This window comes from Plodia interpunctella, chromosome 29 (assembly GCF_027563975.2).
Source record: "Plodia interpunctella isolate USDA-ARS_2022_Savannah chromosome 29, ilPloInte3.2, whole genome shotgun sequence".
Lineage (NCBI taxonomy): Eukaryota > Metazoa > Arthropoda > Insecta > Lepidoptera > Pyralidae > Plodia > Plodia interpunctella.
In genome coordinates this window covers 4,398,352-4,417,120 of record NC_071322.1, presented here as the reverse complement: position 1 = coordinate 4,417,120, position 18,769 = coordinate 4,398,352, and the positions used below count along the sequence as shown (strand labels likewise).

The 18,769-nt window shown below is 34.1% G+C and overlaps 1 protein-coding gene across 4 annotated transcripts in view; it reads right to left on the bottom strand.

The window, feature by feature from the left end:
* Positions 1–272: 272 nt before the first annotated feature.
* LOC128681946 (M-phase inducer phosphatase-like) overlaps positions 273–18,769 on the bottom strand; it is a 29,376-nt gene continuing 10,879 nt past the window's right edge. The window contains exons 2-7 of one of the 4 annotated variants that reach the window (XR_010370291.1): positions 7,950–8,409; positions 6,469–7,381; positions 5,411–5,562; positions 4,195–4,358; positions 3,234–3,968; positions 273–3,192 (exon numbers count right to left, since the gene is read on the bottom strand). Coding sequence is in view for 3 of the 4 variants with exons in the window: in XM_053766295.1 (XP_053622270.1) it covers positions 3,725–3,968; positions 4,195–4,358; positions 5,411–5,562; positions 6,469–7,381; positions 7,950–8,409 (1,933 nt within the window). In the remaining variant the exon portion in view is untranslated. Of the gene's footprint in view, positions 3,969–4,194; positions 4,359–5,410; positions 5,563–6,468; positions 7,382–7,949; positions 8,410–8,949; positions 9,198–18,769 lie in introns of those variants that run through there. The other 3 variants (XM_053766297.2, XM_053766296.2, XM_053766295.1) reach the window with 3 other exon arrangements.

The window sequence follows — 18,769 nt, the reverse complement described above, 5'->3', positions numbered from 1 at the left end:
AACGAAAATGTCATTTACAACACGCACCAATATCATCAATGTAGCACCTTGGAGATTGTGACACAAGTATGAATTACTGAATATAGAAGTCTTAAATTTCAGACATGGCCATTATAATGACAACTGTTGAACATACACACGGAATACATAATAATATATATATATATTAAATCGTAATAGAAAAAAATCTTGAAATATTTACATATTCAACTAGTAAGCGTACTTTCTTGAAAACTATACATTTTTTCTGTATGTATGTACATTTGTATAGCTTTATTTTATAAAGATGTTTTTTTTTTTATTATACACTCAATAAACGCCAAATTCTTTGCAAACTCACGCGACATTCGGAATATAATTGTCATAGACGTCAATAAAGCTTATAATATTATCTATAATCGTCAGATAAAGGTAAATATGACCTTGCAACAGCCATGCAAGATGGTACATTCATATACATGTTACTATACAAATATACATCTTTCATACAGTTTTTCTTTTAATAATAAAATGCATTAGTCTCTCAGAAAAATCTCATTTCAAAAACTAAGTCTAAATATAAACTAAAATTGCAAACAAAGTTAAAATAAGCACAGTTCAAATAAAGTTAGCTATGATCGGTAAGTTTTAATCGGAATTGTGGTTCTTTTGTACATTATTTTCACAAAATATTAGTTTTTCGTGATTATTTTGAAATGCTGTAGTTGTAAACGTTTCTACTTTGTCACGTTTTATCAAAAGGGCGGGTATTTCAAACGTAACGTAATTTTATATCGCTAAATATTACGTATTAGGTCCATGATATCATACATTCATGACAGAAAAATTTATCGACACTAAAATAGGAGGTTTATTAGAAGAGAAATAGTGGTACATTTCTTCTTTTTTTTTTTTTGTTAAGTTCAGAAACTTGTTTTACAAGATTTTTAAGCACGCATCGTTAGTCTATGGTTAAGGACCTAATTAAATCGGTACATGATAACTTATAATAAACTATACTATAATACGATAATATTTAAATAGATTTTTATCAACTTAACATAAAAGCGTATTAATATTGCTTTCAAAAAAAAAATCAGATAAAATTATAAAGAAAAAAATTTATCTCTAAATATTTTTAACTGATTATCATTATCGCATATTGGGCCGTTAATATCTGCTTTTTTAATTACCATTGTTAAGAATATTAACAGATGTTTTAACTTTCAAGTGCTCACTAAATGACTGTCATTTAGTGAGCACTTGAAAGTTATTACTATTACAAATGTAGTCTTGTATATAATTTTCATTAAAAGAGGGTAGACTATATATTTAGTGCATTTTTTTTATTAAAAAAAAACGAATATCACGGCTCAAAACACTTCCGAACAGTTACTTTATTTGTCATTTTTATATAAAATGTTTGGACAAATAAAAACAGACAAATAACTCATTCTCTACTGGTTTTTTGGTTACATTTTTATGTAAATTTCAAAAATATGATCCACTTGGTGAGAAGTGTTCATTAAATCAAATAAAACAGTGAATTTTATGCCATCATTCATGTCATAATGATTAATAAATTCCAACTGGATTTCGCTTAAAGTAGTTAAACCAAATGTCAATAACATAAGTTTTTTTTTTACTTTAGGAGATACTTGTCATTTTTATTTACATGATAAATGTTAAAGCTTATAAAGTCGTGTCGTGAGTGACACCGAGTTTAGCCGTAATTACATTGGACGTGGCAAATAATAATAAACGTATGATGAAAATATTATTTCGACATGTTTAACCGATGTTTTAACCGATGTTTTGTTTGGTGTAAAAATGACGAAAGAATATAACGCCACATGCTAGAATGTCTTAAATAGAATGTGCCACAAAACGGATGTAAATTTATTGTTTGTTTAATCTCTACCTAAAATATATACTGGATTTATTGAAAATTAGTATTATCAATTTTTTTTTTAAATAATATAATGTTAGTATCCTTTATTTACTAAAACTAATAATGCAAAATTATTTACCATACAAAAAAATGATGAAATCTTTTTTGCAAACATTTTTTGTATATAGTATATAATCAAATTCGAATCATATTATATTAAACGAAAGATCAGTGAAACTATATTACAATTACAAATAGTATATAATAAACCCTTTTAAAAAGTTTTACGTATCGAAATTGAAAACTTTTTCCGCTTACATTTAATTTTTTAGCTTAATATATTGCATATATGTCTTAAATACAAAATGGCATGTAATTAGGTGGGATACACGTCACACTATCTAATTTTGTACTACGATTAAGTATAATATGGCATTTTTCTTTCTTTGTACCTATTTACAAGTCCGTTCTAAATATAAGATTTTATTTTTTTTGCACTTAGGCTGTCGAATATGTTTTTTCGACCGAATCGACGATCAATCGACAATCATAAAAGACGATTTTATAACAAAAGATTTAAGAATACTTCAGTTTAATGCTGTTCATAGAATTTACGAGATTACTTCCAATGCTAAAAGGATTGTCGTATGTTACACATTTAGCATTTTTAGACAGATTTTATTTCTGTTATTACTAATACACTCAACTACCCGTTGTCAAGAGCAACCAATGTTTTTATAGACCTTACTGTTTTATACAATTCAGACAATAATTCATCACTCGCCTAAGAGGTATAATTTAAAAAAGTTCGCATAGAAATAAAACTTCATAGACATTATCGAGATTTCTTGAAAGGTCAATGAGAAAAACTTATTTTAATAAAACTCTAACCGCATTTATCAATCAGTTTAGGAAACATCGAAAATCCAATAATATCATTACATATCTATATTAAACACCAAATAATTTCATCAAACCAAATGAAAAAAAAAATTACACTGAAAATTTTCAACATAATTGAGCAGAAATTCAAATTTTTTAAACTGTGAAACATTTATGCATTTAAATCTATATAATTATATTTTTAATTTATCATCGCCAAAATGAGATATGGACTAAGTAAGCATATCAATTTTAATATATCTTTTAATCTAATGAATAATCACCGTCGACATTACTAAAATAACTACTAAGAATAAAATTGGTCTCAAAAGAACTTTTACATTACACAAACTAGCCACATAATGCATGATCTACTAAAAAACCGTGGGTCTATTAAGACTGTTGGTCTATTGAAAAATCTGATGGTCTACTGAAAAGACCTTTTGGTCTATTGAAAAATCTGATGGTCTACAGAAAAGACCTTTTGGTCTACTGAAAAGACATTAAGGTCTACTTGTATGACTGTTGGTCTATTACTTCCTAATGAATGTATTAGATACTGGCGTCATCTAGTGGCAACAGTCAGACACATTAGTGAACATAACAGTCTACAAGCAGGTTCCCTCACGATGTTTTCCTTCACTGAAAGCATGGTCTGTGACACATATACACGAGTCAGATTGATATAAAAACTCAACGTGATCCATCACATGTACTTACTAAATATATACACCAGTCTACTAAAAATATAATCCGTTCTACTGAAACACAGGTCGGTTTACTAAAATACAGGTCCGACTGCTAAACAGACCGGTCTACTAAAAATATAATCCGTTCTACTGAAACACAGATTGGTCTACTAAAATACAAGTCGGATTACTAAACAGACCGGTCTATTTAATAGACTTTTCTTTTTAAAATATCCGGTGTATATATTAAAAAGAAACATCTACTGAAAAGACAAAAGAAAATCTACAGTAACAGCCTATTTCTGTCTAACCTATTTCTACTTGAAGAAGGATCAGACCTCAGTTTCCTCAGCAAATGCCTGTGCTTCGGGTCCAACATGGTGGTGTATCCGTTAGGGGTGCAGAACTCCGGGTAGTTTTTGTAGAAGGTTCTGTACCCCTCGTGCAGGACGTACACTTCGGGGTAGTAGAGGTTGGGGTAGTTATCCATGTTTTCCTCTCGGTCTAACGAGCGGAGGTAGCGGCATCTGGAAGGAAGGGAAAAATATTTTAATGTATTTTTTTTTTGTGAGTTTTTATTTTTTCACTGTTTTAAGTCTTTTGATTTGCGATACATAAAGATTTATTTATATGTTTACATTTTTATTATCCTAAGTTGAATTAATTTTGAAATTTGCAATGTGTGTAGTGGACTTTTGCAATTCAATTTGGAATCCGATATCTTCAATCGATTGAATATTTGCACACACTCACAGATTGGGCCCGCGCTCGAGCGAGTGCTCGCAGTGGAACACGAGCACGCAGCGCGCGCGCGGCGCGACGTGCAGCAGCGCGCGCACGTGCTGGCGCGTGTAGAGGTTGCGCGCGCCCACGATGTGCCCGCCCGCGAACTCGTACGGGTAGCGGCAGTCTATCACCTGTTCACCACCAACCAATCTCTTACATATCATACCAATACTAATTCATTTGTAAGACGCGGTGGTGGTGTAATGGTTAAGACGCCCGCCTGTGAACCGACAGGTCGCAGGTTCGTATCCTACTCGTGCCACACGAGTTTGTATACCAAACTCATTGCTTGCTTGCTTCCGGTGAAGGAAAACATCGTGAGGAAACCTGCACACTGGTTGATTATAAACTTGTGTGTGAAATGAATGGCAAACATTGCAAAGAAAGTCGTTCGGTTTATTTCTTTCCACATAATGACCACGACCCCCAACCATGAGGAATACGACTATGAAGAAGATTTGTTAGACAAATTAAAAAACTAAAAGACTTTCGTTATTCATTTTGCCACAAATTTTGAACGACTGAACAGATTTTCGTGAAACATGGCTAAGAACACTCAGGATAAAATTATTTGTGACACAAAAAAAACTAAACGACAATCGGTTCATCAGTTTGGGAGCTACGATGCCACAGAGACAGATACACAGGTGGACAGTTTAGTTTATTAATGTGCTATCTGCCACTAAATGGCGGTAAGTACTCGTAAAAATCATATTAGATTTTGGGCGCTTGAATAAACATCAGTGTTAGCAATAACACATTCGATATTATGATTAAAAGTTGTTATTCTTCATCAAAATTATAATAACTCACTTTTAACTTAGTATGGGATAGATAGAATCGGGAATTGCAAAACTCAAAGGTCACATTTAGTTGTATTGTTTACAATTAATGTTAATTATTAGTAAGTGATATAGTGAGCAAGTGATATATAGTGAGTGATGAGTGATGTTATAGTGGTATATAGTGAGTGATGAGTGGTGAGTGATGAGTGATGTTATAGTGGTATATAGTGAGTGATGTTGTAGCGGTATATAGTGGTGAGTGGTGAGTGGTGAGTGGTGAGTGGTGAGTGGTGAGTGGTGAGTGGTGAGTGGTGAGTGGTGAGTGGTGAGTGACGAGTGACGAGTGACGAGTGACGAGTGACGAGTGACGAGTGACGAGCGATGTTGTAGCGGTGTACCTGGAAGTGGTGCACGCAGTGGCGGTAGCGGCCGGCGAGCAGACCAGCGAGCGTGCGCGCGGAGACAGCGCGCAGGTCGGGGTGCGCGCCGCGCGCGAGCGGGAGCGCGCACGCCGCGGAGAAGTCTCCGATCAGGTCCGGCTCCCGCGCCGCTGTGTGACGTCAGCTTGTTCATTATACTGTCTACTAGCTCGAGTGCTACTCGTGCCGCACGAGTTTGCACACCGATCTGACTCATGTATAGAGTAGTTTTCAGAAAGCTGCATATGGTTGATTCTTATTCACTTGTGTGTGAAATTAAGAAGGCAATGGAAAAAAACTCCATTAATAATGCCAAGAGAATTGTTGTCACGATCCTCAGCCATAAGAAATACGACTATGAAAAGAGCTTCGCTCCCGTGGGAATTCCGGAATAAAAAGTCCGCTATGGGGTATTCCAGGTTATATTCTACCCGTGTACCAGATTTCGTAACAATCCGTCCAGTTGATTTTGACATACATACACGACACGCACATACATCCTCACAAACTCGCATTTTATTATATCACCGAAAATTATTGTATATACAGGGCATCTTTTTATACATTGGCAATATTTTGTCCACAAGCTCAATCCGTGATTGTCAACAACTTTTAGTATGTAACTCCGAAATCGTGGAAAAAAATCAGCTGTTCTGTACAAAATTAAATAAGTACCTACTTAACTTGAGGAAAATGTAAAGATCAGCAGATTTATTTTCGATCGAAAAGTTGTACAATAACATCGACTGAGCATGTAAATAAAATAATACAAATTTATAAGAAATTACCCAGTTTATTTATATTTTTTTAAATGGTAAGCCCTTTTGACATGATAGGGAGACCGTGTTTCGATTAGTTCCTTTCTACAATTCTTCTCAGTAGTGGTTTTTCCGAAACGCTTCTAGTTAACTTTTATTTTCGTCCGAGACAAAATTTTAGCTCAATCAGTTGAAGATATCTTCAAAACGGATTCCACCCAAACACAGTTACTTCATAGATATATTTAGATAAGTTAAAAGCTTGTAAAATATACTCACATCTCGCCAAAGCCGACATGATAGAAGCATTGTTCTCGGAGTACGCGCGCTGCAGCATCGGACGCGGCTCCCTCTCCTCCTCATCTCCCGGATTCTGTTTTCGTCTCTTGCTGTCCACACTCTCTCCCTCCACACTCTCCACTCGCTTCACACTCTTCTTCTGCGGGCTCTCTAATATCGAGAACAGAGAAACTCTCGCTTTGCTCTCCGGATTTAAACTCATAGATCGTTGTAATGATGGTCGCTTCAAGAAATTGTTCTCCACCAGAATATTGTCCTTTATCTGACCGGACAATAAGTCATTGAAGTTGGCTACTTTTGGAGAATTGGAAGCTTCCTCGATGTCTAAGAAAGGTTCTTCTAGTTCAGATATGAATCCACTCTCCATCGATGTTGTCGATTCGGATGTGAATATCCGTAACCGACTTGAAGCTGGCGAACTGCTCATCGAACCTATACTGGAATCGCTCTTCTCGTGCCTCAACGGATTCTTGGTTGGTGTCTCAGTGAATTTTAAGGATTTCTTAACGGACATATTACTTGTTGATGGTCGTTTCGCAGCCGGTGATGTGAACTCAAACGATTCGTCTTCGAAATTCAACATGCGAGTTGCATTGGCATTGGGACGGTTGAACGATGTGGACTGCTCGTTTTCAGCCAACGGAGCACCGAAGACAAAGTTCCGTGATGTGACCTTCCGTGATGTTGAAGATCGACCTCGTGAAATGATGTCGGGGCTGTCCGTTGAGATGATTTCGTATTTGGTGCATTGGTCAAAGTTGTCATTGTCAAACTCCTGTTCCAAGTCGTGGAGAGTTGTGAACTCTGAGTCCAGGTCGGCGTCGTCGTTTTCAGGGACGAATATGTTCTTTTCTTCATTCAGTTTTGACTGGAGGGCGTCTGTGAAGTCCAGCTGAAAAAAAGTGAACATTGGTAAGTTTGATCAGTTTATTCATATTGATTTGTGGTCAACTTTGCCATCACGTTCATACAGACAGACACGGCAGAGGCTTCTTGTTATAATGTGTACGGATAAGGATGAAATATTTGTATAATTATAATTCTTAGTGATAATCACAGTGTCTTTCTCTTGACTTTGGCAAAATCATCTTTGGCCAAACGATTGACCAATAAAATTAAAAAGTGAAGTGAAGGATGAATATAATATATATCTGATAAATATCTCTTATTGATAGGCTTGGCTTACACTGATGACAAAAATGTTCATTTGGACTTTAATAATAAAAATGTATTTTTCTTTTTTAATATCTGAGCATTTTTGTAATATGTGGCCGTCCAAATCAAAAGGGACCTTATGGCGGCTGGCACGTAGGTCTTTATTGCCGTTGTTCGAATACAAAACAACGGCAATAAAGGCGAAGTGCCGGGCGCCATGAGGTCCCTTTTGATTTAGACGACCACACATAATAAATTAAAGGATTTTGAGGCTGAAGTTTTAATACAAAAGACAACAATCTTACCTTAGCATTGGACCAGGTCTTATTAGTGACAAATCCATCTCCAAATGAGTCTCGGGTCTCTTCCTCCACATCCAACTTCATAAACGTCTCACTCATAATATTCTCCTTATTTTCCTTGTCCATCTTAAACTGTGTCCGCTCTTCAAATATCCTAGTAATTTTATTTGTACTCTTAACTTTACTTGTCACGGGAGACAACGACCTGTCTATTAACGGAGACTGTTTTAACCTCTCAATCACAGGAGATTTGTATAACGGAGTTGTGTTCGGGGATTTGAATAAATTGTTAGTAATTTCACCAAGGATTCTTCGTTTCGACGGAGTAGATTTAGGGGATGACGGGCTGAATTTCAATGATTGTGGGTTCATCTTCAGCTTGAAGTTTGCGGAGAAAGCCTCTTCTTGCTTCCTCTTTTTGGAGCTGTTGCCGGAGTTGATCTTGAAGTTGTCCGTTATCAACCTGAAAAAGGATATATTTTTTTATTAATTAATTTGTCACATGAGTAGAGTTAATTGGGAGAATTTCGGCCAGTAGTGGGACATAGAATATTTAAGAATATAATTTGATGTATAGGTAGATGTTTGTCTAGAAAAATGTGTAAAAAAGTCATATAGATTTTATACAGCATGTTAATATATTCGAATTTAAATTATTTATTTACCAAGTTATATAAAATTTATAATTGGGCTTCTTGTTTTGTAGATAACGACTAATAGGGTAATAAAAGTATTAAAAAAATCAAGATAAAGATTAAAAATAATAGAAAAAAATACAAAAATAAGTTCATTTCATACTATTTGCTTTTTAAAGTAAAGACACGTCAACGATATTACAAAGGCGCATTCTTCAAAATATTAATTGATTATAAAATGTCTCGGAGCTCTTTTAAAATCACCCTCGATGGTGTCTCCTGCACTAAATCCCACAGAAAAAGTGACGAATTAAAGATAACAATGCAACCCTTTTCCAACCCCTAAAAGACATTAACAATGATAATACCGCTTCAGTATCGCTTCCTAAGGGAGCCAATATCCTATCGAAGTCGTAAATAAATCCAAATACTGGTTCCACGTACCTCCGAACAACATCGTTTCGTATTAACAAAAACACGTCGAATCTTAGGTTATGAGAAAGTTATAGGTCAAAACGCACACTAATTTCACACGTGAATGTATATTTCGACGATTTTAACAACGATTTAATCAGGTACTATTGAAAATAACACGATTATGAGGTAGAAATAAATTGAAGTGATTCATAGTTCTTCGTTCACGATTTCGTTTCGCGCGCTCGACTCGACTTTTGATCTGTCAAAGTTGCGTTTTGTTTACGCTTAGTATTATGTCAAAATAGTCTTAACTTCAATTTTTGTTTAATTTTAATTAATAAATCAAATAGTCATACTGTTTTTGCATTACCAAAGCCAGTTCCCGTAGATTTAGACATATTTTATTATGTGCATGAATGACAATAGATAAATAGCATCAACTTCGTAAATCGGTTACGAAGTGATCAATATGGACATCTTAGGGATGGGGCGTTGTTATGAATAAATATGTAACGGTTATTATTACTAATAAATATAACGGTTGATTTGTAAATGTTTATTGAATTTTTTTGTATTGTTATGATTTTAAATAGTAATAGAGAATCGTTTGAAAATTCACAAAAATAATTATGGCCAATGCAATGAAAACATATTTGACACAACACAAGTGTTTTTTTCTGTTTGACAACTAATGTATTTACTGTATTGTACATTTCTTGAGCCTATACCAAGTTTAATTTGATTTTGCCAGTCAGTAGCAACAATAAATAGTGGAATTCGACACAAAAATGTAATTAAATGTAATATTTTATATTTGTATTAATAAATTAATAAATGTAAGTAAATATTAATAATTGATTACATTCATTTGCTTCTTTTAGCTAATAAACCCCGAATCAGTATTTTCAAAGCCATAAATTAGTACCGTTGCAAAACGCTTTTTTACTTTGGCATAAATGCAAGGCGTCAAGACGCCTATCGCCATTGAGCGAGCCTGCACAACAATAGATGCAATTCTGTGTTCCTTATCACGGCAAGGGAGTTTTTGTTCAGTTAACGGCATTCGGGATGGGGGCCCAACGGAACAGTACCTTGGGGAAAGATTTTTTTTTGTGTAATACTTTTACTTTCGCGACGTTAACTGACTTCACGAAAAGAAGAAAAAAAATTGAAAAAAAATTGGTAAGCAGAAAGGTAATTTAGAAATAACTGTTTAACATCAGTGATGTTCAAGCATGTACCAGTAATACAATTTTATGTTTGAGCGAACACTTAGCACATATTCTCTAATCTAGCATTTGATTTGGCATTTCAGAACGACCACTGCTGAGAAGAAACTCTTTAAACAGTGCTGGTCCAAACACGCTTTCATATTCATAATATTATTATTGATATAACTAAAATAATACAGTCTCATTTACGAAGGATATCATACAAACTCTTTACTAAATCAAGTGTCATTCATTTCAATATGCCCCAATCAAACCTGCCTTATCAACGGTTCTGACGACCTAATATAAAGTGACTCTAAACTCTTTAGATATAGGGTTTTAAATCGCTTGAGAGCAGAAAAAAGGGTTGTGATAGACACAAGTGGTGCATCATTTTGAATGCATTGTTGCATACAAGACGAGCTGGTTTTCTGAACCGTTTTTCGTCGTTGGGAACGGTTTTTTTTTATAAACAAACGTTTTGGTAATTGTATTGTTATGACGACAAGGGAGTCTACTGGTAGTAATAGCTACAAATTCTATAAGAAAACATATTTTTTGTAAAAACAACATATTATAGAGAAAATTACGCATAGTTGAATAAAACAACATAACAGGTGCAATCTTATCAAATACAAACTTAACACCACTTCTATTTATTTCATTGTAGATTCTTCAGAAATATCGAAAATAGTAAGTTACAATTGTTATAGTAAATTACACCTAGAGTCAAAAAACGAAACTTTGTAGATTATGGGATAATCATAGTGTCTCAAGATAAATTGGTTCTCAAACCAAAAAACCACACCAAATGTCTGGCAAACAAATATATCTGCACACATGTTTCCCATCATCGAAACCACATAACCTGAAAATCCGTTAACGCAAAAACATTGCATCTGCGCTGAGGTCGTAGGAAGGATATCTGGTATCCTGTTTATGCTCAATCGGTTGTCACAAGTCGAAACTGTTTCAGGATAAACGCAACTTTGACGCACAGGAAGTGTGGCTATATATTTATTTATAGTATTCAATCACACAAAAATATAATATCCAGATCTTTATTTGTAGCTTCAAATTAACATAAAATCAAGTTAACAAGTAACACGCGGACTCTGGGCCCCGACGCGTAATAACGGAAGCCACCAAGTCAATAATGTATTGTCAAATAATGTCTCTTAATAAATGTTAACTCTATTACGGAAAACTGTTTAATTTCTGAATAAATATTAAAACTAAGAACATAAAATAAATTATATGTATTAAAAATCATTCACTATATTGCACAAGAAGTTTTATTGTGTAAAAGAAAATAGAGAATAATTAACCTATAATTGACCCGTGTTTGAAATCGGAGTAACCGCTTTCGACCCCAAACTACAGAAAAAACTAATCGATCACAAAACCGTTATAACGCTGTGCTACCAACGGTACAACACTACCACAAAGCGGGAACTTTATCGATCGTCTTCACCCTAACTTTATGGAATCCGAACAGTATATTTTTTCAGCCAGTATTTAGCAATATTTTAGTTGACATTTACTTGAGTTATTTATCATGTAGAAATTTAGACAATTTACATTTAATTTAAATTTATAAAAAAAAACAGATATAGTTTCAATAAAATTGAATTCGACATGAAACAATTTCAAAACTAAATTCTCAGACAGACACACTCGTCAGAGTAAACGAGATTTTAAATTTCCATACGCGACTACACGTCCTACACATAATTTTACCATTAAAAAAACTTAATTCCGCCCGCCTGTAAGGCACGCGTTCAACTATTGTTGCGCCTACACATTGAATAAATTCATTGTAACGTTTGCATAAAAAAATGACGAGTTACTTTGGGCACGAAAGAAAAAAAATATTAATATTAGGTTGTTGACTTTTTAGCGCGTATTATTAAGTTATCTTGCACGTGGATCGTTGGATGTGACCGGCAACCTTGAAAACAAATCTTATCATATTTTTGAAATTATTCAAGTTTTGGTAAAATTTATGACGATAAAATACAAGACATACTTAAATATATAAAATGCCTACCACATATATAAAATGCGCTTGTAATATTGGGTTTTTTTAAGCATATTCCATTTATTTATACACTTATCATAGTGCCTCACCAATACAGACATTTTGGATGATGATAATTTTATCTAAAAAAAAAAAAGAAAACTAGCTAGCCACATACTGACCTTTAAAATAAAAACCCAAGATCCGTCCACAAACGCCCGCTATAAAATTACATATGATCATAGACAATTTTTTTTTTTCAAGTAAAGAACATCTTCCCTACATCCGTATTGTCAACAATAGGTAACCGTTACGGGTCAAAGGTAGAATGTGAATTTGGCTCGTGCGGGGGCGTCAGCTGCGCTGTAACTACAATGAGTACGGAACAAGTGCATCCTTGGCAGCTGCGAATCTCAGCTGCCGCGCATCTTTGCTTGGGTGTTAATGTTTCTTCCATTACTTGATCTGCCGTTAGGTGAGGAGGTGAAGCCTGGTGTGTTACGAGATTACTAGGTTTTTTTTTAAATTATTAATTAGTTAAGACATTTGGCTTGGTCGATTGGTATATGTTCGGAATAAAAAAAATGTATTTGTTTAATTATTGCTTTTGCTTTCGAAATAATACGTAAGATGAAATAGATAACAATAATATTGGACAGAGAACTTGATTAATGATAGAAAATTGATTGGAAGTTTATGGCAATTATATTTGATATTATCCCTTTCTTTTCCTATTGTAAAATTTATGTTTACTAATCAACCCACAGCTGGGTACATTGTCCAATGGAGCAATATCAAAAATTAACAGTTCAAGACTTGAACGCGTGCGGGGGAGGAACAGCTGCATTCAAGAAATGGCAACAAGTGAAATCTTGCAGCTGTGACAGCTGCCAAATTGGCTTGTCTAAGGCGCCTTAATTTTAGAAGCAAAGGCGATTCTCTCATTCTGCCCTATTTTTTTTTCGAACATTGACCTTACGGAAGGAAGGGGAAGGCAGATGGTTTTCGCGGGTATAGATAAGATTAGATGATTTGTAGTAAGGTTATTGAGTTTATTGAGTCGATGTGATATTGACAGGTCGTTTGGAGCCTTTTGATAAATATTCAATTGAATTTTTTGATACCCCAAGAAGTTGTGGCTATTGAATTGACAGGGTATGAGAAACGAATCGAGAAATATATGGATTGAACGAAAATGTTACTCATACAAATACAATGCACGTACAAAGAAATAAAATTTTATTTTTATATGGACAAAGATTTTTAACGATGATCAAAATTATTTTTTTCTTTTTCAACTTTTAAATTAAAAAAGAATCGAAACGTAAATTAAAACTGAATAACTTTCGCTTGACAAAAGTGAGTCTCAATTCCGAAAACCACAGCAATACCTGTGCTTTAAAAAAATACAAATACCAGACAAACGGATACGGAAGCGCACGTGCGCGCCTCATTCATACCATAGATTATTGAAAGCATCCGATTTACCCTTTCATATTGAAATTTGCACTCAATAGAGGCTGTTTTGACAATGTCCAGACCTGTGGGTTTAATGGATAAGTCATTTGGACCTCCTAGAACCAATTTAAACACTGCATTGTCCTCAGAGTTCAATAGGATGTGGCAGGCTCATTGAAATTGAGAGTCACTCAAGTAAGTTTAAGTGGTATATCAAAGGCAATTCTGTACATGGAAGACCACCTATTAGGGACTTGCCACAGCAATCTACTGTCTATAGATCATAACTAAATTTTGTAGACTAATAGAATCTAAGGTTATAAAAGTTAAAATTTTCAAAAGTCTTAACTTTTCTTGACAATTCTGTTCGAAACCTGTCCTGTCCCTCCTTAATCTGGCCATATCCTTGTCTATCTATAGAACTAGCCTATTATTCATAAAAAAGTTAAAACAAACTTTAAGCTGAAGCATGTTTTGTCCCTGTCTGTCAAAGGCAAATCTTAAAAAGTAAGACAGTGACATAACTTAAATAACCGGGTTCATCTAAAACAAATATATTTTATTATTATTCCTTAGATGCCAATGCCACCCGCAATGTTTTCTGTCAATACGTCATATTTTATTACCTACATAACATACCAAAAATCAATATTCCGGGCCACACAAATCACTGTCATTAAACTGTACACTATAAAACACCTTATCGATCAACCATAAACAAAACGCATTTTTTCTTTCGAAGACCGTTACAGATCGATAGCATACAGGCGCATTGTGCATTGTTCCCTATTCAAATTGGGGGAGGGATGTTTATTGTCTGTGGTATCAAACAAGTTGCCTTGATTGCGATGGCTATTAAGTTAAATCTCTGTATTTAAGCCGTTGCTAATGTTGATATGTATTTATTTGAAAAAGTCTAGCCAAATCTATGACCAATCAGTATTACATATTATAAAACAAGGCCCTCAGCCGCGTACGGGCCGCCGAATGATAATTCTTACAATGTAAGCCTGAAAACAATAAAGAAATACTTGAAAAGCTGGTAAATGCTATGTCGTATACAATCTTAATAATCACAGTGATTTCATTCATAAACTCGCCACATCGTACGTAGTAACTTCCTGAGCAAGCCACAAGGTAAAGTGTAGCCAAGCTTGAATCCTGTAATACAAAAGCTTGGTATTTAGTTACAAGGAGCTGTTACGAAAGATCGTGGTGGAGATAATGCTTAAGTTTTAGCGGAACAACGTATTTACTCCTCAGCTCCTCAGGGGATAAAACAAGCCGAGATTGTTAGTCACGGAGACGAAAATGAAACAAAACGCAAAGGATTGTCATTATCGGAGAGCCCCCGGCGCTGGCTGGTTGCAAAATGAAAAAAAAAAAGATAACTTCAAAGATCAAAACGCTTTCTTCAACACGGTGATTAATAAGTTGAACATTTGCAGCAACTAGAGACAGAATTTCTTAAACTTTTCAACCGATTTTATAATAGATAGGAGCTTAAATGTTATAATATGAGCCAGTAGTTATAGAGTTGTTGAGGCATTGTTTTGTAATAAGGAAAGGATCTGTAACACAAATGGCTGGTTATCTTTATTAATTCAGTATTTCACAGCAGATGTGTGTTTCCCTTCGAATGGGCGCGGACACCACATGTCGCGATGGTGGGGGGCAGCGCGTGAGGTCTTCTGAATTTAGTAATTACATAGTCGGCTTTGGTCTGGTTTCTGGAAACTTTGCGGCCAGTCATGTATTGGATAACAACATGTTATAATTGTGCAATGACATGGAAATTAACAATAAAGTATAGACAACACATAAAAAAAATTGAACAACAAGTAAAAAGTATCGATTTGATCAAATTATTGACAACATTAATGATACTTATTAACCTAACTAAATTCAATACAATATAAAGTCCTTTAAAACTCATGAATCTAAATGTGCAGTTACGAATTTGAAAATTAAACTTATTTATGTTCAAAAACCTGACCAATCAAAATATGCTTAATTATACAAACGATAAATTGTAACAAATGGTAGATCTGCAAAACATAATTCAAAAAGAACGTTAGCGATCCGACAAACAAGTAAAGGTTAAAAACCTGACAAATATGTAACTCTAAATAACCCACGAGTTTAACCACACCACACTTTCCTCCGAGATGTAATCTCGAAAGAACGTGACCCTAAAAAAACCTTGTCTAATCGCGCCCTTGAGCGACGTCATAAAAAACCTCCCACGTGTTGTACAATTTGAATTTCGACGCTGAAATTTTATGTATCTTAGGCTTGATGATATTCTTTCTACCATAATTATCCGTAACTATAGCTTATATAGTAATCACATTGAATTTCAAACTAGTCTAGCCTATTTTGCTTCTAAAGAGCTACATTCAGCAGATACTTCAAGTATAACATGAGCCATATAATAAAAACACGATAAGATTTAATATGGCGCACCCCAAGGATCATTTTTGGGACCATCGTTTCTAATAATCTAATATCGGCGCCGGCGGACGTACAAATGACCCAGTAACTGGAGCAATTGATCAAATGAGGCCAAGGCTAGCCGTTATCTTGGAGCTTGGACTAAAAAAAAACAATGATAATATTGAGAAGAAAAATGTATTTCAAATGTAACATTAGTTTTGAGATTAAAAATAAAATCTTTTGAACAAATACAAAGTAAACTGAAAACCACCCAGATTTTATCTCCATTCATAAATCATAACCCAATTCACAAAAAACGGTTTTTGCCGCGCTTTCTTCTGTCAAAAGCACCGCCATTTTGCTAATCGCCCGTTCAAACAGGATGGAACACTTGTGCCTTTTGTTTTTTTAAATGGCACTGGCTGGTTAGGATTATTTTTTTGGTCTGTGTCTGGCAGTTAGTAAATACGAAAGTAAAAATAGATTTTAACGTCTTTAGAGCGACAAATAATATCGAATACTTACGTTGAATGTCGAATGAGATTGCAAGTGACAGAACAAAATGTAAGGAATTTATAAAAGTATAGAAGTACATAGGTTTTGTTATTGTTGAATAAAGCATGTATTACTGTGCTAATCTCAAATAAATAAATAAAATGTTAAGAATGCTTTTAATGGTTCTACTAGACGAAACTAATCTTTGTTTTCCATCTAAACAATAAAATCAATAAAACATGTACAAGAATGGCTTTTATTTGGTAGGATTTGATTGGTATTTTATGACCAAAAAATTCCTACCAAATATAGAAGTTTACAAGCTACAAAATTATTAATATCAGATGTTGAAAATGAGCTCTATCGATAAATCTCAAACAACATTAATGTCGAAACAAACGTAATTGGTAATTTTATCTAATTGCTCCAGTTAGATATGTAATAGACACTGTTAGATCATTAGCACGTCCTAATTTGGAGCAACGATAATAAAACAGAGTTATAGGCAATCTGAAATCATAACATCATTATTATTAACGACGTTTAAAGGTTTTTAATGAAGCGCCCCACACGAGGACTATAAATTTTCGGGAATAAATTGTCTATGTCAGTGAAAACTGCATCGAAAGCCGTTGTTTAAAATAAAGCTTAGAAACAGATATACGCGAAGGGCGATCGTTTTATACCTAAAAGCACTGTAATAACTGAAAGTAGTAATTGAAAATGATTCTTTTTAAATTATTTACAATACTGGCCGTGAAATAAAAAAAAAAACAATGTTTTTAACCAATATTATTATACTTCATCATGATCTTACTAAACTACATTTTTCATATTAAGAACAGAAGAAGCACATCTTGCTACCATTCCTCATACTTTGATTTTGTGCAACGGTCTTTATTAAAAAACAAAAAGCGATCAACGCAACCAATTCACAACTTTAATAAGCACTAAAAAAGATTCAAAATTGTTTGGAATTAACAAGAGGGTGTCGCGTGCACAGCGCGAAAACCGTTAATGACGTCACAGGCTGAAACGTGCCATACTGTCGATTTCAAATATAGAACCGGCGTGTCTATGGATTTTATGGTTTAAACTCGGAATGTGTTTTACTGGCCGTAAAGAGAGGAAATGAAGTGAGGACGTTGTTCTACGTTAACATTTGAAAACGCTTTTAGTTGTTCCGTTTAAGATTGTTCACGGTTAGAAATAAATTTTTAACACACAGTTACGTACTTCTCTATGACTGTGTAATTTATGGAAACGTTTTTGTTGCGAAAAATTTATTACGAAAAATGGTATAATAGTATACTCAATAGATGCCTCTCCCCTCGCTCGTGTAAAACCATAATAAAAAGCCTATGTCACTCCAGAAGGTTTACATAGCTTTCCATCTCTGTGCCAAATTTCATCTAAATCGGCCCAGTAGTTTTTGAGTTTATATACAACAAAAATACAAATCTTCTCTCTTTATAATATTAGTATAGGTGGTGAGTTAGTTTATTTTTCAGGACGGAGATGATTGGCGTAGACGGAAGACCAAAATGTAATATTATGTATATTAAATTAATGTACATAAGTTAGAAGAAAAAGAAAGTTTTTTCTTAAATTTCATTTGGATGGAAGTAAAAATTTTGTAAAACGTCTTTTCCATTGTCCTCATAAGATTCTGACTGGTGTAGTGATAACAAGTATTTTTATAACAAAATCAGTGATTTTTTTTATAACATTCCACGGCTGCCAGTAACATTAGATAATATAAAAGTAGTTAAAATATAAACTAAACTAGTTATAGTAACAGAAGACTCCGTGGGAAAATAAACAAGGATTTCATTTAAATACATTTACATATTTTTCGCTTGAGTTCGTTTGTCGCCACTAGTTTTAATGATACAAACCGATACAAACAGCGATTACTAGCTCAAGTTTTGAAATGGTTCAGAAAATATAAAAATGGGATGGGAAAACATTTAATCCACAAAAATTTATGAACTCAACTGCAGAAGATTGGTTTTAACCAATCTTCATGGTATTCTCAAAAAATGTCAATCATTTTAGTTAAAAAGAAAAAAAAATACAAAAAAAAGGAAACTTTTACTTTTAGTGCCATTATTAAAACATAAACAAACTTCACATTTATTGTCTATGAAC